The sequence below is a fragment of the Cheilinus undulatus genome, linkage group 5, assembly GCF_018320785.1.
Source record: "Cheilinus undulatus linkage group 5, ASM1832078v1, whole genome shotgun sequence".
Classification (NCBI taxonomy): domain Eukaryota; kingdom Metazoa; phylum Chordata; class Actinopteri; order Labriformes; family Labridae; genus Cheilinus; species Cheilinus undulatus.
The window spans coordinates 32,761,555-32,784,964 of record NC_054869.1 but is presented as its reverse complement, the minus strand read 5'-3'; the positions used below and the strand labels follow the sequence as shown (position 1 = coordinate 32,784,964).

At 38.5% G+C, this 23,410-nt stretch overlaps 2 protein-coding genes across 3 annotated transcripts in view; one reads left to right on the top strand and one right to left on the bottom strand.

Moving 5' to 3' along the window:
• pi4kab (phosphatidylinositol 4-kinase, catalytic, alpha b) overlaps positions 1 to 23,027 on the top strand; it is a 34,809-nt gene extending 11,782 nt beyond the window's left edge. Inside the window, exons 18-55 of one of the 2 annotated variants that reach the window (XM_041786921.1) lie at positions 384 to 552; positions 643 to 693; positions 4,971 to 5,079; positions 6,614 to 6,750; positions 6,837 to 6,970; positions 7,059 to 7,141; positions 7,233 to 7,303; positions 7,418 to 7,542; positions 7,640 to 7,721; positions 8,595 to 8,678; positions 8,967 to 9,056; positions 9,333 to 9,452; positions 10,342 to 10,356; positions 10,505 to 10,597; positions 10,690 to 10,846; positions 10,933 to 11,060; positions 11,148 to 11,306; positions 11,621 to 11,772; positions 11,867 to 11,974; positions 12,076 to 12,203; positions 12,655 to 12,813; positions 12,935 to 13,014; positions 13,121 to 13,320; positions 14,117 to 14,207; positions 16,572 to 16,739; positions 17,128 to 17,181; positions 17,286 to 17,406; positions 17,491 to 17,620; positions 18,843 to 18,986; positions 19,113 to 19,183; positions 19,271 to 19,377; positions 19,509 to 19,613; positions 19,708 to 19,833; positions 20,003 to 20,123; positions 20,597 to 20,756; positions 20,835 to 20,924; positions 21,822 to 21,905; positions 22,007 to 23,027. In XM_041786921.1, the coding sequence (XP_041642855.1) occupies positions 384 to 552; positions 643 to 693; positions 4,971 to 5,079; positions 6,614 to 6,750; positions 6,837 to 6,970; positions 7,059 to 7,141; positions 7,233 to 7,303; positions 7,418 to 7,542; positions 7,640 to 7,721; positions 8,595 to 8,678; positions 8,967 to 9,056; positions 9,333 to 9,452; positions 10,342 to 10,356; positions 10,505 to 10,597; positions 10,690 to 10,846; positions 10,933 to 11,060; positions 11,148 to 11,306; positions 11,621 to 11,772; positions 11,867 to 11,974; positions 12,076 to 12,203; positions 12,655 to 12,813; positions 12,935 to 13,014; positions 13,121 to 13,320; positions 14,117 to 14,207; positions 16,572 to 16,739; positions 17,128 to 17,181; positions 17,286 to 17,406; positions 17,491 to 17,620; positions 18,843 to 18,986; positions 19,113 to 19,183; positions 19,271 to 19,377; positions 19,509 to 19,613; positions 19,708 to 19,833; positions 20,003 to 20,123; positions 20,597 to 20,756; positions 20,835 to 20,924; positions 21,822 to 21,905; positions 22,007 to 22,058 (4,258 nt within the window). In that variant the 3' untranslated portion in view covers positions 22,059 to 23,027. The remainder of the gene's footprint in view (positions 1 to 383; positions 553 to 642; positions 694 to 4,970; positions 5,080 to 6,613; positions 6,751 to 6,836; positions 6,971 to 7,058; positions 7,142 to 7,232; positions 7,304 to 7,417; positions 7,543 to 7,639; positions 7,722 to 8,594; positions 8,679 to 8,966; positions 9,057 to 9,332; positions 9,453 to 10,341; positions 10,357 to 10,504; positions 10,598 to 10,689; positions 10,847 to 10,932; positions 11,061 to 11,147; positions 11,307 to 11,620; positions 11,773 to 11,866; positions 11,975 to 12,075; positions 12,204 to 12,654; positions 12,814 to 12,934; positions 13,015 to 13,120; positions 13,321 to 14,116; positions 14,208 to 16,571; positions 16,740 to 17,127; positions 17,182 to 17,285; positions 17,407 to 17,490; positions 17,621 to 18,842; positions 18,987 to 19,112; positions 19,184 to 19,270; positions 19,378 to 19,508; positions 19,614 to 19,707; positions 19,834 to 20,002; positions 20,124 to 20,596; positions 20,757 to 20,834; positions 20,925 to 21,821; positions 21,906 to 22,006) is intronic. The other variant, XM_041786922.1, reaches the window with a different exon arrangement.
• serpind1 (serpin peptidase inhibitor, clade D (heparin cofactor), member 1) lies at positions 542 to 4,661 on the bottom strand. Its single transcript, XM_041786923.1, has 7 exons — positions 4,524 to 4,661; positions 4,041 to 4,301; positions 3,261 to 3,904; positions 3,001 to 3,149; positions 2,740 to 2,864; positions 1,562 to 1,706; positions 542 to 1,467 (listed from the first exon to the last, which is right to left on the bottom strand). The coding sequence occupies exons 2-7, from the start codon at positions 4,298 to 4,300 to the stop codon at positions 1,276 to 1,278; spliced, it is 1,515 nt and encodes a 504-aa protein (XP_041642857.1). The 5' UTR covers position 4,301; positions 4,524 to 4,661; the 3' UTR covers positions 542 to 1,275.
• Positions 23,028 to 23,410: the final 383 nt, after the last annotated feature.

Below are 23,410 nucleotides of genomic sequence, written 5' to 3'. Positions count from 1 at the left end.
TTGTAGTTGTGCAGTTTAGACAGTGCTGTCTTTCTTTTGCTCTCATCAGCTTTTGGGCAAAAATAACCCATTTTTTTCTTTCAAATCCTACGTACTTTTAACACTGTCCTTTAAAACAGAGGTTCTCAACTGGTGGGTTGGGACCCAAAGTGGGTCGTGGAGCAGTCTTCAGTGGGTCGCTGGTGTCTGAAAAAAATGGTGGCAAAATTCCTGAAGTCCTTAGTAGACATGCATCAATACCTTTAACTTTACCCTGTTTTACTGTGAAATTGGGTGAATTTAAATGCTTGATCAATATTTCAACTAATTTATCTCCTCTTCTTGTAATAAATGGCTACTTTTCCCATGATAATGAAGTTTACCTTCATATAACTCTCACTTAGGCACTGCTCCCTGGCTGTGATAAATGCTCTAGCCAACATTGCTGCAAACCTGCAGGGGGAGCAACTGGTGGACGAACTGATGGTAAACCTCTTAGAGCTGTTTGTGCAGCTGGGCCTGGAAGGAAAGCGAGCCAGTGAAAGGGCCTCGGACAAGGGACCAGCGCTGAAAGTACGTGCTTTAATACATGAACATAGAAACACAACAGGAAATTCATAACAGCTTGTTGTTAGATTAGTAATGGCTCTTTATCTCTTGTAGGCATCAAGTAGTGCAGGAAATCTTGGAGTCCTCATTCCAGTGATTGCTGTGGTGAGTATGTAATGTCTGCATTAACTACAGAAATATTGAGATTATCTACAATCATTTAAAACAAGAATTTGTGTTGTAATATTACCCTCTGTTGAATTATCCCTATGAGATTTTGAGTGCTTTAGTAGTTAGAGTTTAACTTTATCAACAAATATTTTTAGTTAATAATTAATAGCTGCAGTACAAACATCCATGTCAACAGTTTACTGCTGAATAAAAATCCTAGAGCATGGATTTTCAAGAACAGTTTAAACATAGAATTATTTAAATCACTGTTAACTTTCAAATGGTATTTATTTGAAAACTTTTTCCATGATGAAGCTACAACTTTTTTTGCCTCCCCCAAAAGACTCAAACCACATTGGTAAACAAATAGAAGTTTAAATGTTCAGTAGGACTCTACATACAGGTATATCCTTATTACTTGGTGTTACATTTACATCTTTTACTTCTAGAAGTCTCCAGCTTTTAAAAAACAAATACCACGGGTTTAAATCACAGATATTTTGTTTGGAATTTACACTTTAGCATGTGATTATTAATGAAAGCTTAGCTGTTAAGGAGGGCTTTTTTTGGTCAGGTTTAGCTCTGTGAGGGATTGGCCACCCGACCCATGAACACAAGGCAGTCAGTGCGGTGCTCATAGATCAGGAAGAGGAAGGGGTGGTCCACAGTGAAGCGGATCTGAGAGGAGAGGGGCATGAAGCCCACCTGGGTCAAAGCAGCAGCTTCTGTACCCTCTTCATTCACAGTGATGGTTCCCTGGTGCTTCAGCTGCAGGTGAAAACAGAGGGCTTTTTAGTTGTTAAGGATTAAAAAACTACATAGTGTCTGAACAACCCCTCATGACCAGTTCAGTCTTACTCACATAGTTCATGGCAACCTTTTCAGAAGTCATCCCAGAGAAATCTGCACTCTCTTGGAACAAGTCAGTGAGTCCCATCTCTTTCAAATTTGGAATCAAGTCATAGTTTTGCTCCAGTTTAAACCGAGGCAGCACCACCTCTCGAGTCCTGAGGGGAGCCAGAGAAAAGTTTTGTGATTTTCAGCTTTAAAGCCTCCTCCAGAATGTGGAGAAATATCTTCAGAGATGTGAAATAAATGGTTTCCCTTGAGGAGCTCCCACTTAAAAGTTTTGCTTGTAATAATGCACAGAACTGTTTTTATCATAATGATATTAATGTAACTATAGTTGGAAAGATACACAACTCTTGTACTCAAGTAAAAGTACAGTTACTCTAGTTAAATTTGCTTAAGTCTAAGTAAAAATACTGGTCTATATATCTACTCAAGAAAGTAAAAAGTACTTCATTTAAAGTTTACTTTAAGTAAGGGTACTGGGTAGCTTCTGAGGAGTAAAATGGTCTATGATCTTTCCTTATGGTCAAGAACAACAAGAGAATAGATCTTCAGCCAGGTTGTTCAGGTAAAGTCACACCTCTATTTTAAAGTAAAATACACAGCAATATTGCCGGTGCTAATTAAACTTAAATAGAATTAAATTAAAAACTTTAGAAGTGTCTATTGGTCCACATTAGATATAGTTAAACATTTGAAAGTGTTAAATATTTTACAACAAGACAGAGCTGCAGTAACTCTTGGAAAATCTGTGGCCTCTGTAAAGGACAAAGCAGACAGTCAACCTCATAGCAAGGCAATGCATACTGATGAAGAATATGCATTATATGTCCTTGAAAAGCCCCAAAAATCACATGTGTGAACCCCAACTCAGTGGATAACTTAACCCATGGTGCAAATGTGTCTTACATTTGATGTTTTTGATGTATACAACAGCTGTTTGGGATGTAATGTGAAATCATTCTCTCGCTGTGTGCTACTGTGTTGTCAACAGAAGTTGAAGAGTTCAGAGGTATTGTACTCAAGTAAAAGTACAGTTGCTCTAGTTAGAACATAAGAAAAAAAGTTCTGATTTTAAAATTTACGGAACTCAAAAAAGTACAAGTGCCAAAAAAAACTACTCAGTTACAGTAATTTGAGTAAATGTTAAAAGTTACTTTCCACCCCTGGATGTAAGATTGTGTTGACCTGTTAGTCATATTCTTGAGCCATTTGTTGACAACAGTAGAAGAGATCTCCTGTTCAAGTTTCCTCATGTCAGCCATCTTCCTCGGCATAGCAATAAGCATGCTGATGTTTCCTGTGTATGGAAGCTGAAAAAGGAAGTCATAATTATTGTCCAGCTCAACTTAATCTTCTCTTGCTAAGTTTGTTGGGGTGTTATTGTAAAAAATTGCAGCCACTCTGCAGATGCAAGGTTAAAGTCTCATATCAGTGTTGGCCGCCTACCTGCAGGATGTCACACTCCAGTTCATGGTCAGCCGCTGCGAGATAGTTCCCCTTGTTGGTCATCATTGGCACACGGACAGTTGTCTTTTCATTAACTCTGAAGTTCCGATAGTGAGTCATGTCTTTGGGGAACTTTTGTTCCCATGTTCCTGTTTATACAAACAAAAAAAGGTTAAGAGTCAGATAAGGTAGAAAAAAGATGTTCTGTAATTGTACCTCTACATCATTTCATAGTCGGTGAAGGACAGTGTTTCACTCACCTTTGAAGTACAGGTAGTTGAGCAACATCAACACCATGTTTGGATCGACACTCCTTAGCGGTTCCTTGATCAGTCCTTTGGTCAGCTTCAGGATGCGACGGTTTGCTTTGTTGAGGAATGCTGGATCCCCGAAATCCACTGACTGTGGCTCTGCGAAATAAAACGCCTTTGTCGTTGCACGGAAAGTATCCTTCACTGAGACATTTCTCTTCACGTAGACATCATTCACAGAGCGCAGTGTGTAGCCAAAGTTCCTCCTGAAGAGCCGGTGGGTCAGCTTCCTGAACAGCTTGTGTACTGTGGTGTTGTCATAGTGATGGCTGGCGTTGACAAACTCGGCAAATCCCAGAGCTTTGTAGATCTGATCATGAGTTTCCGATCCTGCGCCTAAAGACATCATCCCCATAGCGATGGAGATCCCAGCAGGTGCCAGCAGGATGTTGTCAGTCTGGTTGACGTCATTTCGAAGACTTCGATAGAGGTTGAAACCAAAATTAGCGTTGACAATGTTAATACGCTGGAGACGAGAACGACCATTGAACAAGCGTAAGAGCCTAGCACGTCGGATCTTTGGGTCTGATGGTTCAGCGAAGATGTCGATGTCAGGAGCTGGTGTTGCAATGTCGTCTATCTCATCCCCTTCACTGAAAAATATAAATTTATCATCAAGCAAGTCAGAATAGTAACCTCTGTTAAGCCTTCTACAAACAAGGTGGTTAACCTTCTTACTTCTTTTATCAGCATTTTGTTTTGACACAGAAGTGACAAACTAACACTCACATGTAGTCATCATTGCCTGCTGCCAAGATCTTATCAAAATCAAGATAATCATCCTCCTCAAAGCCATCAAACACAAGGTCATTGGTGATCGTGTTTTCTTTGTGGAACTCCAAGGGGATGGCCTCTAAATCCACAACCCCCTCTTCAAGGCCTCGAGGGTCTGGCTGAGGGTCAGTGAAATGAGAGGCGAGGTCTTTGATCCCAGCTAGAGACGGACTGACCAGCAGACAGGCCACAGAGATGATGATGGTGACCCACATACTGAAGGCAGAGGCGAAGATATCGATATTAGTCCTGATTAATTTAAAATCTGAATGATTGTCATGGTTGATAAAAACATTTAAATAAAATGACCCGCGTTGATATTTAGGTTAATTAAATTAATTTTGATTCCTTTAATCCCATAAAATAAATCTTTGCTCTCACTGGGGAAAAAGTTTCTATGTATATTTTCTTTAAGGCAGGCGATGTAGAATGTCTTACCTGAAATGTGTGCTGTAGGAAGTGCTGAGCTGTTGCTGTTTGTAGGGCTAAAAGCAAAGAATTGAGTACAAAACTGAACTTTGATGTGAGCACCTCCTGAACAAATAGACCAGATCAAATAGAACGAACGGGGCAGTGTCTGACTCAAATCATTAACTCTTCACAATTCAGCTTGTTTTTTTTAGAAGATTGAGGATTAGTAAACTTTAACAGGCCTAGTTATCTGGTGAAAGATATTTTACAGATCTTCATTTTTATTATTTATATTTCCTTATTTTATCCAGTGAGAATAGATCAGGAAAGACTCAAGACTGTCAGCATTTATAAAGCAAATGTGTTTCCACCTCTTTAAAATCCTTTGAACAGAATGAAATATTTAGTGTAATGCAGAGTTATGGACTCTCTATTTTTAACCTGCTTCATGTGCCCATTGTTTTGAATTCTCAGTTGACCAGGAGGCTTCCACCAATCAAAGAGGCCAAGCCACGTCTCCAGAAGCTGTTCAGGGATTTCTGGTTGTACTCTGTGGTCATGGGTTTTGCTGTGGAAGGATCAGGTAACAAAAAACTAGTAAATCAATAAATGTTAAATATTGGGGATGTAGCATGATATCGATATCACTGTAAATTCTGGCTGTACAGACAAATAAGTATGTGGAGTTTTAAGCTGGAAAAACAAACCTTTTTCAGCTGAAGTCTTTTTCTTTATCCATCATCATCATTCCTTAAAAAGAACCTTGCATGATTAGACAAATTCACCTAAATGGATGGATAATAATGCTTTAGCATTTCTTTGAAGAAACTCCCTTCGCCTGTAGATAATGCTTTTATTTTGAAAAGCTCCTGGCACGGTTCCACTGTACAATGAATAAAGTCACTTGTGTGGAGGTTTATTGAGCTAAATCTTAGGAAGAATGACAGGGCTTTGACAGCAGGGAGAGAAAGCCAACACGCAGCAAACTTGCACCTGGCATGAATGCTGTGACTGTGTGTGCTGGAGCAAACACAGCTGCAAGCAGCAAAACACGCTGCCAGTCTGAAGGCACAATCGAGGAGCGCTCTGGCCAAATGACGTCACACTACCAGTGCAGACCAAAACATGGAAGCCTCCTAGTGAGATTATAAGCTGAAAATTAATCAAAATGCAGATATCTATTGAGTTTTTTGTTTGATACACATATGAGAGATACAAATATCTATCCAATAAGGTAAATTTGTTTGATCATGTCAGCTTGCTTTTAAACTTCTAAGTGTATTTCAAGGACAGAAATCTGTAAATTTGTTCATCCTCAAACTTTAAATTATGTGTTCTAAAGACTGGAGTTTTAGGTTGAAACAACATTTAGATATTGATATCAATATCAGCTTATATTAATTTATAAGTGTTGGCATATTGGTTATTGGCAATAATCCATTATCATGTGTCCCAATTAAATATACATTTTGTGTGTATTGTTTTTTTTTTCTTATTGGTGACCGATTGTTTTCCCAAAATAAAACGTGTGACAAATCACTGTCCACTAGTTAAATTTGACAATAATATATCCTATTTCTCAGCCATGTTTTCCCAGGATATCACAAGTAAAGTCTCATCAAGGCGATACTATACAATGAATACTGTACCTTGACTAATTAGTAAGATCTTATTCACATGAAAGGGGAATATAGAAATGTTTAATTTGTATGTGAAGGCCTCATTAAGGGAAAAATGTAAAGGTGGTTGGAATTTTGGTATTACTGTTAAGCCAGGTATAACGGTAAAACACAGGAATGATTAATCAAATCTCTTAATAATTCATTAAAAATTCAGATTTTCCTCTCCAGTGTTAAGTTTTTTCAACAAAATATATAAGACTTTCAACGAATTATCTTTTTCTATGACAAAGACAAGATAATAAGGAGCTAAAAACTCAGAAGAATCTATGTTTAGTTTTAGTTAGTAGTATGACTGGTCTAAAATGTTTCGTGTTTCTGTCAACTAAAGCTACACTTTAACTTTAAAGAGAGAAAATGAACAATTATGTCTAGAATATGCCAGCATCTACGATCATTGTCCCCCTGCATGTCTGAATAAACTTGCTGTCCTCTCAGGACTCTGGCCAGAGGAGTGGTATGAAGGTGTTTGTGAGATCGCCACCAAGTCTCCCCTTCTCACCTTCCCCAGTGGAGAACCTCTTCGTTCTGAACTACAGTACAACTCAGCCCTGAAAAATGACACAGTCACACCGGTACATTGTTTTAGATGGTTTGTCATAATATTTTGAAAACGGAAACACCATTACTAATCTATAAATTGCCTACATTTGTCTTCCAGGCTGAGTTGAGTGAGCTGCGGCTCACCATCAGTAACCTCTTGGACCCTCCTCCTGAAGGATCTGCCCTCATTAACAAGCTGGACTTTGCCATGTCCACATACCTGCTCTCAGTCTACAGACTAGAATACATGAGGTCAGCTCCTTGAAATGTACTTGTCTGGATTATTTTTATTTCATGTGGTGCTGAATTATAATCTCATTTCGCTGTTATCCTCTTACAGAATGCTTCGATCGAATGATCCTGACAGATTCCAGGTCATGTTTCGATACTTTGAAGATAAAGCTATCCAGAAAGACAAATCTGGTATGGATTTGATATCTGCCCATCATTTTCAGTTATTACAGTCGTCTTGTTATGTTATTAGTATTCCTTTACCCCTTTTTTTTCTTTGCAGGCATGATGCAGTGCATAATTTGTGTTGGTGATAAGGTGTTCGATGTCTTCCTCCAGATGATGGCAGATAAGGTTTGTGTTTTCTATGGAAGCTGTAAGTTATAACAGGGACCTCAGAGTCTTGATGACTCTGTTGATTATTCTTTCAAGAAATAATAGTCTATGCATATTTCTCATGATTTTTAGCCAAAGACCAAAGAACATGAGGAGGAGTTGGAACGCCACGCTCAATTCCTACTGATCAACTTCAACCACACACACAAGAGGATTCGCAGAGTGGCGGATAAATACCTTTCTGGTTTGGCTGAGACGTGAGTATTATTGATGCAAGAGCCTTGCCTGCCTATACATTTCTTTATTGCTACTTACTTTTTTTTTCTTTTCCCCTGGGGTTTTACCTCTTAACAGATTTCCCCATCTGCTTTGGAGTGGCCGAGTGTTGAAGACCATGTTGGACATCTTGCAGACACTGTCCCTCTCACTTAGTGCTGTAGGTATCAGTGAAGGCTGATGTAAAGGACACTATTCCTTAAAATCTCACTTGAAGTCTAGATGTTGTTCTGGCTTTCATCACTGCTGCGATTATTGTCAGGCCTTTGACCTTGTGTCTACAAACAAATTACAGCCGTGCTGCTATTCAGCACATCACTCCCTCTTGTGTTTATTTTTCTTAATTGTTAAGCTAAAAAATTTAGTAAGGTTGAGTCTTCTCCTACCAGTATCCTGAAAAAGTTTTCTTGTAGTGAAGGCAAGTTTTGAGTAGTTTTATTGAAGTAGATAATATCAGTGATCATAGTTAAGTATTACATTTAGCTCTAAATTGGTGGGTCGGGACCCAAAATTGGGTTGCAGAGCTGTTTTCGGTGGGTTGCAAACGTGTGTCTGGAAAAAAAACGGTTGCAAAAAGTCTCTGAAGTACTAAAGTCCTTAGTGGTCACTATTTATTTTACCATGATAATGTCCTCACAATACTTTAACTCATTTATGTCCTTCTCTTGCCATAATAAAGCTGCTTCTCCCATGATAAAAGGGTAGTTCCCCAAGATTTCTGGGAAATTTGCAAACATTTGAGTGTAAAATGCATTGGTTCTGCCCTGTCTCTTTATTCAGTCAAACATTTTGTTCCATGAAAAATCCAAACAGTGACATTTTTCATTGAATAAACATGCGCTGTTGAGAGTTCTTGGAAATTTGGGTTATGATTTGTCACTGAAGACACCCATGGGTCCTAAGGCTAGACCAATTGAGAACCAGTGCTCTAAATTGTAAAATACCCATTCAGAAGTCTGGAGACATATTAAGATGTGCTTATGTTGAAGCAACAAAGCTTCAACTGAGGTAAATAGTATTTCTCTTTATTTAGGACATCCACAAGGATCAGCCGTACTATGATATTCCAGACACCCCGTACAGGATCACGGTTCCTGACACTTATGAGGCCCGAGAGGTGAGTCAGACTGTATTACAATCATGACCACTAGAGAGCAGCACAACATTGGGTTTAAAGTTAAGCTGCTTCTTGTTCAACTGTGTTCCTTTTGGATGTTAATTATGTTCATTAGCTAGACAAAACCCTCTGTGATGGGATTTTGTAAGATGTTTAATTTTAACAATATTTAACTTAACAAGCTCTTCATCTGTACTAGAAAGATCTTCCCAATATAATTAGGAGTCTCTAAGATTCCATAATGTTTTTGTGGAGAAGTTATCTTATTGTTTCTCTGTCCTCTTGTAGAGCATAGTTAAGGACTTTGCTGCTCGCTGTGGGGAGATCCTGAAAGAGGCAATGAAGTGGGCCCCTTCTGTTACAAAGTCGCACCTGCAGGTAAGCTCCTTTTCTTATTTTTTCCTTTGAGTGGATAACACCTCAAAAAAACCTGAAAAATGTCTTCTCATCTTGTATCGGCCTCTTAGATTTAAAAGAAAAGAACTAATAGCTAAACTTAAATAACATAGTACTTAACTCTGACAAAAGGGATTTACAACCCCGGTTATATCAGTAGAGTCTGAAACACTTCTTTTGCTACAAAACTCATATAAATGTTTGTTGTTGTTGTTTTATTATTGTTTCATGTTTCTCCTCTTGTCTCTTCCTGTTCAGGAGTACTTAAACAAGCATCAGAACTGGGTGTCAGGACTGTCCCAGCACACAGGCCTCGCCATGGCTACAGAGAGCATACTGCACTTTGCAGGCTACAACAGACAGAGTACTACACTAGGCGTGAGTTAAACACATCTTTGGTATTCCTCCATGTTTGCATGCAAAACCTTTCAATAGATTGAGAGATCAATACAGGCAAAATTACATATCCCAAATAACGGTAAGGTGTCAGTCTGAGCCACTTGTCACATTTTAGGATATTTAGCCTGCAGAGCTTATCAGTTCACAACTTTGACAGTTCATTAACTGTTGAAAACATAAGTTGGTTGTTTTCAACGGTATTTCTACTTAATGTAAAGGCAGTTTCAAAATTCTTTATAGGTATGAAAAAGATCCAGGATGTAAAAAGTGTTTTTTCCCATTTATAATAACAAATACCTAAATACCACGGCTTTGTGATATCAAGAACATACTGCGCACTTTTAGTCAAAGTGTTTTCCCTCTACTAGACACACAGGCCTGACCTGTTGATATGTGCCATTATGTCCAATAATAACCTTCTTGGATTCTTTAAAGATGCATTTTTTTTAAAGCTTTTTGCAGTTTTGTTAACACTGCCTCTAGTGTCATGTATCCCTGTTGCATTAATGTGGGTTTATTTCTGTGTATTTTGTAGCTTTGTAAGTGGTGGGAGTTTAGTTGTCAAGTTGTTAACAATGCTGTATGTGCGCTTGCTTACTAGTCTGTGTTATATTATTTTGCTTGCGATGCATTTTCTTGTGTGCTCTCGGGCTTGCATTCTGCTATATCTGTCTCTTCATTTGCTTCATTTGTTGTATTTTGTCTTTATTAAACTGCACCCAACTACCTACCTGGTTGCTTGGCTGGTTTACGGATTTGCGGGTTACCTGGTTACTTACCTGCAATGGACGGGTGGGTTGGTTGACTGGTTTCCCATTTGGCTAACGGGTTATGCTGTGGCTGTCATCCACCATGTGGCCAACTGTAGGCCGCTTTCCCACAGGTTGGTCTGATCACTTAATACAAAGAGACATGGCTCAAGCATGAGGCCCTCAGTATATCTACAACCGTTACAGTTCAGCTAGCCAGCCGGTTTTCTTCACTTGTGATTTCATGGCTCCAATTGGCCTCTAAACTGTGTTTTTTATTAGACCACCCAGCTGACTGAGAGGCCAGCATGTGTGAAGAAGGACTACTCCAACTTCATGGCTTCACTCAATCTGCGTAACCGCTACACAGGAGAGGTAAATACTTTTATCAAACACATGGTCGTGTGGCTTTGTCAAACGTTCTTCATCAAGGGTAATTCATACCGGTATGTTTATGTGCTGCTCAGGTGGCAGGTATGATCCAGTTTTCCGAGGCGACCCACAGCCAGTCGGATCTCAACAAGCTAATGATCCATCAGATGACCAGTGCTCTGGACAGGAAAGAGCCAGAGGCCTTCACCCAGGCCATGTTCAAGATGGCTGCCCTGCTAATTACAACTAAAAGTGTGCAACTCTGCCTCATTAAATTAATATACAGAAAAAATGGTGGTTGTTTCTTTGAGAATTAAGTTATGCTCATTTTCTTTCAGATTGTGATCCTCTGCTCCTGCACCATCTGTGTTGGTCTCCTCTGAAGATGTTTACAGAACACGGCATGGAAACTGCGATTGCCTGCTGGGAATGGCTTCTGGCTGCACACAACGGAGTGGAAGTGCCAGTATGTTTATCTATCACTTTTCGTAAAGTCACATAAATTATGTATGATGGTTTTTAATTTTAATTTGCTCTTTTTCCATCTGCTTAGTTCATGCGTGAGATGGCAGGAGCTTGGCAGATGACAGTAGAGAAGAAGATGGGTTTGTTTTCAGAGGCTAAGGTGGAAGCCGGACCCCTTGCCGTCTCAGAGGAGAGTCAGCCTGCACCCTGTGCTCCTGATGTCATCCCTCATTTCCTCTGGATAGAGGTCAGTTACTAACATAAAGACCACTTTATGTTTGATTTCTTGTCTGCCCCTTTTCCGTCTTATAATAAGACATAAAGTTACTTAGTATGTTTGAATCCAGAGATTGTGTTGCTTGATGTGAGTAAAATAAGACACAGCGTGCCCAGAAGCACCATAACATTAGGCTGCTATACTCTGATACTACAGTAAAGGGGCATACTAAGGGATAATTTGCAAAACTGTCAAGTCTAATAACAAATACTGATTAACAGTCGCTCTCTTTTAACTGACAGCTTGATGAATAATTGTTCTTATTCTCTCCATTTTCCCATCAGTTTCTGGTGCAAAGATTTGAGATAGCCAAGTACAGCAGTGCAGACCAGGTGGAGATATTCACCGCCATCTTGCAGCGATCTCTGTCTCTGAGTGTCGGAGGACCTAAAAGCAGCCTTAACAGACATGTTGCTGCCATTGGGCCAAGATTCAGGTTCTCCTATGCCTAATATGCTTAAATAATCATCTGTCAGAAACACTGAAACTTTATCCTGATTTATCAAATGTTTAATCAATGTTTTTTTCAGATTGCTGACTCTTGGTCTGACTCTTTTGCACGCTGATGTTGTGACAAATGCCACCATCAGAAACGTACTTAGAGAAAAAATCTATTCCACAGCTTTTGACTACTTCAGGTAGTAAAATTCATATCTGGTTTGATTACATATTTTAAAACTCCTCTTGAGTGTGATTTTACATTTTCTGTCATTTCTCTGCCTTCTCTGTTTTGGTGTAGTGTTGCTCCTAAATTTCCCACCCAGACAGATAAGAGGCTCAGAGAAGACATCAGCATTATGATCAAGTTTTATGCCAGCTTGCAGTCGGATAAGAAGTATCTTGCTGCCAACCAGCTGGTTCCTCCAGGTACAGGACTTAGAGAGCGATGGATTGATGTTTGAGTAATAATAAGTGAGGTAGCAATTTAATGTTATGTTATTATAATAGTGTAGTTACTTCACATTGCCATGCTTTTTATTGATTACAGTTTGTTTTTAAAGTTTATTTTGGCTGAATTTCTATCCCTCCAGAATTGTCTTTGAATTTTTTTCTTTTTTTAACAATATTTATTGTAGAGTGAACTATACAGTAAGTCGTTTCAACCCAGATTTAATACCCAGATCCAAGTTTCCTCTCTATGATATACAAATGCATTAACAGATACTAAATAAAATTGAATTTGCAAGTTAATAGCTTAATAAATCATTGCTTCATCATATAAGTCATTTTTACTGGCTGTAAGTAAAGCATTTATATTGACAATGCATGTATGATAATTGATAATCCGGGTGGATTAAAGATGTACATCTTTGTGTAGATCCTCAGGACATGTCTGTGAACAGCCTGTCAGTAGTGGCAGTGACTGATAGCAGAAGCAGTCTTGATGCAGCTGTGGGTCAAAGGCAGCAGGTGGCTCAGGGGTGGATCAACACGTACCCTCTGTCCTCTGGGATGTCCACGATATCTAAAAAATCAGGTTAGATGTACAAAATGCTTACAGTGAATTATAGCCTCCTTCTGCTTATTATTAATCAATTACATTGAGAAAGGAAATTTTTGTTGTCCCATATAGCACTGATCTGTTGTTTCTGTTTCAGGACTGTCCAAAAAGAGTAACAGAGGCTCTCAGCTGCACAAGTACTACATGAAACGCAGAACTCTTTTACTGGCTTTACTGGTAAAAAAAAATGATATTATTGTGAAATATCAATAAATAACAACCATATTACACATCTACTTGTAGTTCTAGTTGGATAAATTGTACTCCCTGTTTGTCTCTTTAGGCCAGTGAGATTGAGCGGCTGACGATTTGGTACAACCCGTTGTCCACTCAGGAGCTCGCTATTTCTACTGAACAATCAGTGGAGACCAGTATTGCCAACTGGAGGTCCAAATACATTAGTCTGACAGAGAAACAGTGGAAGGACAACGTCAACCTGGCCTGGAGTATTGCACCTTACCTTGCACTGCAGCTACCTGCCAGGTACACAGAGAAACATGATGTACCTCACCAGCAGTCCACAACCAGCAGGCCATGGACCAGTTACTGTCCATGAGTCATTTGATATCGGGCTGCATCAAAAAATGTTAATTTCATTGAGTATCAGTGTCAGTGTTTTATTTTGAAAATGAATGGAATCGCTCCCATTTTGTCATCTGCGCCTCTCGACCTTTTGACACATGTCAAGATGCTTGTCTTGGTCACTTGATACCCAAAAATTAATCCCACAAGCTTTCTAAAAGGAGTAACAAACAAACGTTTGTTCTTTTGTCATTTGCATCATTTTTTCTAGCATATTTATTCCCTACACATTGATGGCCAGTCCAACTTGTAAGGGGAGCAAAAAAGGTTGGGAACTGCTGACAGTTTAACAGATTGGTATAACAAAAAAAAAAAAAAAAAACATCACAAGAAGAGTCCCAAAAAATCAAGCAAGTGACATTTTAAAACCCTTAAATATGTATCAAATCTATATAAAATCTCAATTTCTATTATCATAATCCAGCCTGTTTTTTTCTTTACTTATTCAACTTAAAATATTGACTTACAAATGTCTCATATGCTGATTATAGTTTAGTATCTTCACTGACACTTCAGTGATCTTTTGGTCAAATAAAGGTTACTGGCATGTGGGCCTGCTGAACACCTGCTTTATTGATACAGATTGATCTTTAAATAAATATACGTGAATTGATGGAATAATAGCTACAATTGCTCTGAATGGAGGAAGAAATTTATTCATGACTACATATCTAATTTTTTTCCCTCTGTTTTGCAGATTTAAAAACACAGAGGCTATTGTGTCTGAGGTGACTCGCCTCGTGAGAATGGACCCCGCTGCTGTGTGTGATGTTCCTGAAGCAGTAAAGGTGAGGCCCTACACCTGGCAGTACAAACATACCTCTGTCATTTTGGTTTCCTTTATGGAGCTTTTTATTAGGATTATTTTATTTTTTTTGCTTTTATGCTTTAATTTGGATAGGACTGTGGATAGAGTTGAAATCAAGAGAGAGAGTAGGTAATGTTATGTGAGAAAGGAGTCTTAAGTTGAACTGTAGAACTATAGCTTTCATACCACAAAGCCATCAGTGCAGCTTTTATACTGGTGCATTAGGAGCAGATTATCATAAAATCAGGGGGCAGAGGGATGAGCTGTGGTTAAGTGGGTTTAAGTTCTAGTGGAGTTTGAAGCAGCTAGATAGGATTAAAATGAGAAGGTTTTCTGAAACACCAGACATATGAACTTCATCCAAATGATGCAAGCAAACATTTTGTCAACAAACTGCGCTTGTGGATTTTTGATTCATCTGGTGCGGAGAAACTGGATCCCATAAATTTCATGTGTCTTAGACCTACTTATGGTATTTATTGTGGTATCATAAAAAGAACAAATGAAGATTTGGGAAAAAAAGGTGGTATCAGCATTTATTAAACAACAATTTCACTTTGAATACTAAGATATGGTAAAAAGTGCCATAGTTGTGTATTAGGCTTAAAAATGTGTACTTATACTTTGGCTCCAGTGTTAACTAACCTTCTAAAGCCTTTGTTGTCCACCACTGAAAACAGCTGTAGGTCTTTCGAGATATTCTCACTGATACATCTTGTGATCTTGCGCTGTTGTGGGGAAGTGGGATGAACATTTCCTTGAGAGTCTTTTGCCCTGGCCAGATTCTGCTCGCCACATCTTTGCAAATATTTTTGGGGTGATGATTTGCTACGCTGCTCCTTATGCTACTCATATTTCCCAATCAGTGTGTTGCAACTCTCTGGCAGTGTGAGCATATTGGTTTTTTGTTTGTCTGTCATCTTTTGTCCCTTCTCATTTCTTGACATTGGGACACCAAAATGCTTCCACACCTTAGATTCAAAAGTTGCTGGAGTCTTCACAATCTTAAAAACTTCGGTTGCTCGGGTCTCCCCATTAACTAATTTTCTCTCGCCTCTTGTAGCATCCACCATTTTCGTGCTGTTAGATCAAGCCAGCGAGTGCGGTGCAAAGGATAATGGGTACACAAAGGCTGATGGGAGCTGTAGTCCCCACTCTCTTTGCTCTGCTTCACTAAAAAAACTACACTTTTTTGCCCTGAAGACCTGTTGTTTCAAACCATCTCATATCCATGATCACATCGAGGTACTTCCATCACAACAATACCATGATGTCAACAATACTGTTACATCTCCAATTAGACCCCTTAGGTACGTTAAAGGGACAATATGGACCAAAGATCATAATAAAATTATTGAGCTGATATATATCAGGCTATACATTTTGTAATTTTTTCTGTCAAGAAACAAAAACAAAGTTGTTCAAATCCACATGGCCAAAAAGCAGATTTCACAAAGGCTTTTTGAACCAACATAAACTATATGAATAAAAATGCTTTTATCTTACCTTATATCTAGATAGATTATTTTGTTCAATCTTAAAAACTCAACATTTTGCCAAACTCTAGCCATGCTATGTGAATTTTGTTTTTCTGTACCCTAGTTGCTTCACTGTCTTTACGCTCTGTTCTCATCTATTTCCCATTTTTTCTGTTTTGTTCTGCCTCTTATTTACAAATGTAATATAAAAACATCCAAAGTAAAGCTTTGTCATGATCTGATTTTGTTAGAGTAAATTTAGCCAAAACAATCATCATTGTCATAGATATAAATAAAATCATACACGAGTCTTAATAGACCAATTAATACTGAATAACTTTTAAATCTTTTTGACTTGAAGCTTTTGACATGTTCTCATTAAAACTTTCAAAGTAATTTGATTCTGCGGAAGAGGAAAACATGTTTGTCACTTGGCGTTGTGTATTTTACCACTTCTTGTTGTTATTGAAGTCATCTCTTTCCCTCCAGCTTCCTCCAGTCCTCTCGGTTTAGTTCTACCTTACTGAACTCTTAATGAGCCTCATATCAGTAAAGAAGAAGCAAGAGAGGCAGAGCATGGCCTTCCCATAAGGCTTCATAATTTAAAGTACATTGACATTTCGTAGTTGTTTATTCCTGTCACTTCAATTACTAATAGAAGCAGCATCCTCTGGGGGCTAGTTAGCACACCATCAGGCTCAGGGCCATAACCTTGCATCACACTGCTGTCATGTTGGATGCTGAATTATGAATCTTTTGTTATATCTTTACACAGAGCAATATATTCAACTACTTGTGCAAATGTTGGTCAGTTATATAACCTTTTACCTTTTCCTTATTTTTTTGCTGTCTTTTTGTTTCTACAGTTCTTGGTGACATGGCACACAATTGATGCTGACTCTCCAGAGCTGAGTCACATCCTGTGTTGGGCCCCAGCAGATCCCCCAACTGGACTGTCCTACTTCTCCTCCCTGTACCCTCCTCACCCTCTTACAGCACAGTATGGAGTCAAAGTGCTCCGTTCATTTCCTCCTGTAAGTTCACATAAGCAGCACTCTTATGTAATAAGTTGTTTTTAAATAGTGTTTGTTCTGTGCAATAAAATAACTTCCTTACCTTCCTGAGTAGCACACATTTTTAGAAACCATCCACTGTGATTTTGCTGAATGAGTGACAATTAGTTGACTTTATTGTGTACTGGCTAACTGAATTTTCATTTAGGGGTCTAATATGGCAATTAGAGCAATCCTGACCAGGTACATTCCCACCCACAGTGAGGTTATGTCAGACAGCCCTGATTAAACTTGATTAAATGTATAAGCCTGAGAATTCCCACATTACTTTGTAGGGGAATGTTAAATACAAGTTCAGTTTCTTCTTTTATTTTACTCTTGCAGAATTATTTTTCTTTTCTGTTATTAGGATGCCATTTTGTTTTACATTCCACAAATTGTCCAAGCACTGCGATACGACAAGGTAAATATTGTTTAATATTGAGTAGGTTAATACATTGAAAGTCCACCTATCCTTAAATGTTTGGATATATGTATTATTTTTATTTTCTGTCAATCCTGGCGTAGATGGGTTATGTAAGGGAGTACATCCTCTGGGCTGCTCAGAAGTCTCAGCTCCTGGCTCACCAATTCATCTGGAACATGAAAACCAACATTTACCTGGACGAGGAAGGAAACCAGAAAGATCGTAAGTATTTTTATATGTCTTTGCAATTCATCCACACAACACTTTGACATTAAATGTAATTTCTACATACTTCTCTCTATGAAGCTGACATCGGCGAGCTGCTGGAGCAGATGGTGGAGGAGATCACTGGCTCTCTGTCTGGCCCGGCCAAAGATTTCTACCAGAGAGAGTTTGACTTCTTCAACAAGATCACAAACGTGTCAGCCATCATCAAGTATGAGCACTATTTTTTAATTTTAATCTTTTCTTAGGATATAGTTTTGGGCTTTTTTACGCCTTCATTGTAGAGGACATTTGAACAGAGTTACAGATGGAAAATGATTTAACTACAATCCTTTTGTGACAAAAAATATGAAAACAAATGTTGCTTTTTAAAAACCTTAACTACAGGGATAAATGCACCAACAGGATGCAATGAAGACTGATCTGATCATGCACCATAGTTTATCATTAACAAATATATTTTTTAATGTCTAGTGAAGCCGAATGAGGCTCTGTGTTCTTTTGCATAATAGGAAAGTGAGATCAGATCAAAGTGGTCACTTTTGATGCATTTGCTGACACATGTTGTTGAAAGTCTGAACTCCTGTATTTATTGCTGTCCAAAGGTGGTCAAGTCATCAAGGTGCCGTATCAATACCAAGTGTTCATGCCAGGTGTAAATCCCTCAAAAGACTCCGTAGCCATGCAGTGCTATACCAAAAAAACATACCTGGATTTAGTTTTCCTCTCACTTTTGTTTTGACTAATGTCATATAAGGAAGTTCTCTTACAACAGTTTTCTTCTTATTTTGACTGTCTTTACTACTCCTCTAAGTTCAGTATCATCTCATAAGTTATAACCTGACACTAACTGAAAAAAAAAGTTTTTCAAACTTAGACAATTATTTCTTTCACAAGCCTCAGAGTTAACTAAAGTCTTACTGTCCTCTTAAACAGAACCCATGAGGTGATGTTTAACCCATTGGAAAGTGTTAACAACTTCTCCATAAACTTGTACGTTATGTTCTCTCCCAGCCTTGTCTCACCAGTGATTTACTCTAAATCCCATTTGTTGATCATTTATTTTGTTGGTCTGGAAGATTCTGTTCTGTATTGTGCACCCCTCTGTCACGGACTATATCTGTCTCTCAGTGTTAAAGCTCTCTGACAGGTCCCAGTATCAATGCTTCTTGCATAGAGTGCTGTATTATCACACAGGAGGCTGAGAAAAATCCCCTCAGCCCTCATTACAGTGATAATTGCAACCTCCCAGGGGAGAAACTTCTTGTCCCTTGCCTGTAACTCGCTTTTCCTCTCCACCCAGGTGAATTGCCTCTGTGAATAACAGCAGAGCTCGACTGTCACCTGTGCTCTGGAGTCTTTCACTCAGATACCCATGCATGCAAGACAAGTGGAAACTCTGTGTTCAAGCTGTTTACATTTGTCTTCATCAGACCTTTTCCCAAAGGGGAGGAGAGGAAGAGGGCCTGCCTGGAAGCCATGTCACAGATCAAAGTCCAACCTGGCTGTTATCTGCCCAGTAACCCAGAGGCCATAGTTCTGGACATAGACTACAAGTCTGGGACCCCCATGCAGAGGTGGGTCTGCAGCTAATACTGTATTTGATAAGGCTTGTAATTGTTCCCAAGCTTACCAATCTATGATAAAGAAATGCCAAAGCAACACAGTAAAAAAAGTTTTTCATTGCATTACATTCATTGTAGTGCTGCCAAAGCCCCTTACCTGGCCAAGTTTAAAGTCAGGAGGTGTGGAGTCAGTGAGCTGGAAAAAGAAGGTACAGCTAGCATTCAATAAACTCTTACTAGATTTTATATTTCTTAAATGTTTTCAAGGATGAACACTTTGTTAATGTTCCACACAGGTCTGCGGTGTCGCTCAGATTCTGTGGATGGAGAAAAAAGTGAAGAGGAGGCGAAGAGAATCTGCTGGCAGGCGGCCATCTTTAAAGTGGGAGACGACTGCAGACAGGTCTTATTTCATAGCTCCCCAGCTTTCCCAAAATACACAACTACAACCCATCCATTTGTTACTATTTCCGTATGATGAGGGTTTTCCTCCCACCTGAGTCCTTTCTCTTTGCTTATGTATTTTGCTCTCAGGACATGTTGGCCCTTCAGATCATCAGCCTGTTTAAGAACATCTTCCAGCTTGTAGGTCTGGATCTCTACGTCTTTCCATACAGAGTGGTGGCAACGGCCCCTGGAGTGAGTACATGTAGAACATGTCCTATTCTCCTCTATCATAAGTGAACCTGTAATAACACCACTTCTTCATCTCATTTTTAATTTCTCACCTCAGTGCGGAGTGATCGAGTGCATCCCAGACTGCAAGTCTCGTGACCAGCTGGGCCGACAGACCGACTTTGGCATGTACGATTACTTCAGAAACCAGTATGGAGATGAATCCACACTGGCCTTCCAGAAGGTAAACCCAAAATATCAAAAGCTTGCATGAGAATTTACAACATTAGTAAAAATGATAAACTAGTAAAATTAGATTATTTTATAAAAGTAAACATTAATACAGTTGTTCTTAGTGCTCACATTTGCCTTTACTAAAAGTATTTTCTGGAACTTTTCTCATCTCATTTCAGGCGCGGTACAACTTCATCCGCAGTATGGCTGCTTACAGCTTACTGCTCTTCCTGCTGCAGATAAAAGATCGACACAATGGCAACATTATGCTGGACAGCCAGGGTCACCTCATACACATTGGTGTGTTACATCTGCATTCATTAGAGCTTATGTCAAATAAGGATATGTGGCTGTGAAGTAAAAGTAGACAGTTTCTCTAAATTTTCAAAACTTTTCTCACTCATCTGCATTAAGTAATGATATCTTAACTACTGTTTTACTGAAACATATCAGCTCCCTGTTTTCTAATTGTGTGCATGAATGTTAATGTTACAAAGAAGTAAATAACACACATCCAAAAAATCTAGAAAAAAGTTTTTTAAGCTTGTTGGTACCCAAGGGGGTTGTAGTGTCCTCAGTTTACTTTCCAGTTCTACTTTTCCCAAAGTTTTGGTCCAGTTTTAAGATGATCTTTGAATTTCATAACCCTTGCAAGTTTTTGTCGTTTATTTTTAGTAAATCTATGCTCATCCGCGAGGTTAAAAAATTCTGTATTATTAAAATGGTACTGTAGCATTAACACATCAACCTCTTCTGTGTTTGTTTTTGTCTAGATTTTGGCTTCATGTTTGAAAGTTCTCCTGGCGGAAACCTTGGTTGGGAGCCTGACATCAAGCTAACCGATGAGATGGTGATGATCATGGGTGGTAAGATGGAGGCGACTCCCTTCAAATGGTTCATGGAGATGTGTGTGAGGGGATACTTGGCTGTCAGGTGAGTACTGCTAAATGAAACGTTTCCTACACTAAAAGATGGCTAATATGTGATATTAAGATGAGCTTGGTTTATCAGGCCCTACATGGACGGAGTGGTTTCTTTAGTGACACTCATGCTGGACACCGGGCTCCCCTGTTTCAGAGGACAGACTATTAAACTGCTCAAGTAAGTCAGATGTGTGGATATGTCTGCATGTTTTTGATAATATCACCCAATAAGCTTACACAAAGATAGCTGTCGGAATTTGGTTGAAAGGTGATTGAAACCAGCTGTAGCTGTCTAAGGTGTAACTCCTGAGATATGCAACTTATTGACATTTCACAAAAATGTTATTTACCATAATTAGGACTGTCAAGATTAAACGGGTTAATCAAGATTAATTAAGGTTCACAATTAGTGGACACATTTTTTTAATTGTAGTTAATAGCATGCTTTATTGTACCTTTCAACACACTTTGGATGAGAAAAATCAGTATCTCCCTGCAGGCACAGTGATGTAAAATAAGTCTTATTTCACTTTAAAGACACACAGACAGCTCAGTGGAAAAGACAAGAGTTCCCTTTTCTGTGATTAAGTTGTTAAGTTGTTCTACTCTTGGATCTACCTATAAAAGTAGGTCTGTATCCAAACAGGAAGTTAGTTACCCTTAGTTTAAGATCGAAGAAAAATACAAATCACACAAAAACAGTTTTAAATGCCAAAAAGTGGACTTTTAAAATGCAATTAAGAGTGCAATTTATTGTGATTAACTCATTAAATTAAGAATTTTAATCTTTTGACAGCCCTAACATCATGTATTTTGACAACTTGTTCATTTTAGCATTGAAAGGACAAAACATTGTATTAATAGCATTTCATCACGGTAATGGGTTAAATTTGATTACAAAATACATTTTTAACCTGTTTTATTTCCTGTAAACAGTTCAGAAAAGTTGAGCTGCTCTTAGATTGCCTTTAACATTTCTAATAATGACAATTCATGTGAAATAGGCTTAATGGTAAATGAATAAATGCATGTCGTTTGGATGTCATTTGCTGCATAATCTCTCTATTATGCTTAGGCAACGATTTAATCCTGGTTTGAGTGAGAAAGACGCAGCTTCCTTCATCATCAAAGTTATCCAGAACTGCTTCCTCAGCAACAGGTCAAAGCAAAACCTGAAAGCTTTCCACATTCTTCTTATCATCTTGTTTATTTTTGACTCCATGGACTATTCCTCACATTTGTCTTCATTTTGTCTTACAGGAGTAAAACCTATGACATGATCCAGTATTACCAAAACCAGATCCCGTACTGAAAGTTTGTGCCAAAGCATGTCTATATATTGAGTGGTACATGGAGTGAGTGAGCGTGTGTGCCTTTGTTGATCTCATGATTAAAGATTGTGGCTCTTTGTTTCTGCTGATTGTTGGATGTTGTCTCTTGTGTTTGCTTTAGCTTCTTGTTTCCTCTAGGATTGTATTTCCTTTTTATGAGTTGTCTTATGCCTTATTTATCATGTTTAAATTAATGTTTTTTATTTCAATTATGATATTGCACTAGCATCTTGACTTTTGTGCACTTAAAGAAAAAAAAATCTTGGCACCTGCACGTACAGTAAATATTTAATGAGAGACTGTGCCAATTTTAGATAATTTCTAATGTTTGTGAATGTGGATTCTTTAATCTGTTGATTTTTAGATGGGGTTTGGATTGTAGCTCAAGTAGGCGGTTAATTTCTGACCAGTGTGGCCTAACCTGTCATCTTGTACTTGACTGTACTACTGTGCTTCTCTTTTTAATGAACCAGTCTGATTACTTTGACCTGTGGCATGGTACTTGTCTTGTATTTACCTGTGGTGACTGACTGTAAAGACGTGGGTGACACTGTCTGTATTCTGCAGTTACCCTGGCTTTGGGAATCACTGGGGCTGAGTTTTGTATATTTATCATTGCCAAAGGGGGGAGGGAAGATAATGCAAATAAAATTACTTTTTTATTGTTTTGTGAATGATGTTTAAACAAAGCTTGAATGTTGGGCAGTTGCATGAATCTGAGCATTAACAACCATGTAGCCTGTGTCCAATGCAGCTTTTGGTGAAAGTTATTTTTAGTAATCCAAAGTGCTGTGCCCCATGTTCATATGGCTTTAGCCTTTCTGTAATGTTACTGATTGTAAAGACTTTGCCTCTCTTTGTATATTTATAATCGCGGCCCATTTTCTGTCTCCTTTTCTATCTTCATGCCTTTTGAATGAGAATGAAGAAGATATGAAATCAAATAAAGATCTCTTAACGTTAAGAAATTGTTTTATTCTTTCATTTTTTCCGTCCCTGTAGACACCTTTAACTGTTCGCTATAAATGCTTGTACATTTGTGATGTGACTTTAAGATGGAAGAGAAGCCATCACGTTCTATATATAGACCACTAAAAATCTTTGCTTGTGGATTGAAAATTTCTTCTCAAATATTTAAAAAGGGTATGTATACCGCATATGAACGTCCATTCTGGGTGATTTGTTAAGTGGACAGTGTTTCATTATGGATGTTTACATTATATTTATGATGTGTTTCCATTGAGTTCTTGGGAATAGAATTCACTTTCCTGCCTCATATTGCAATTACCCACATCTGAAAAAAAGTAAATGCACCTTGGCTTACAAATCCTGC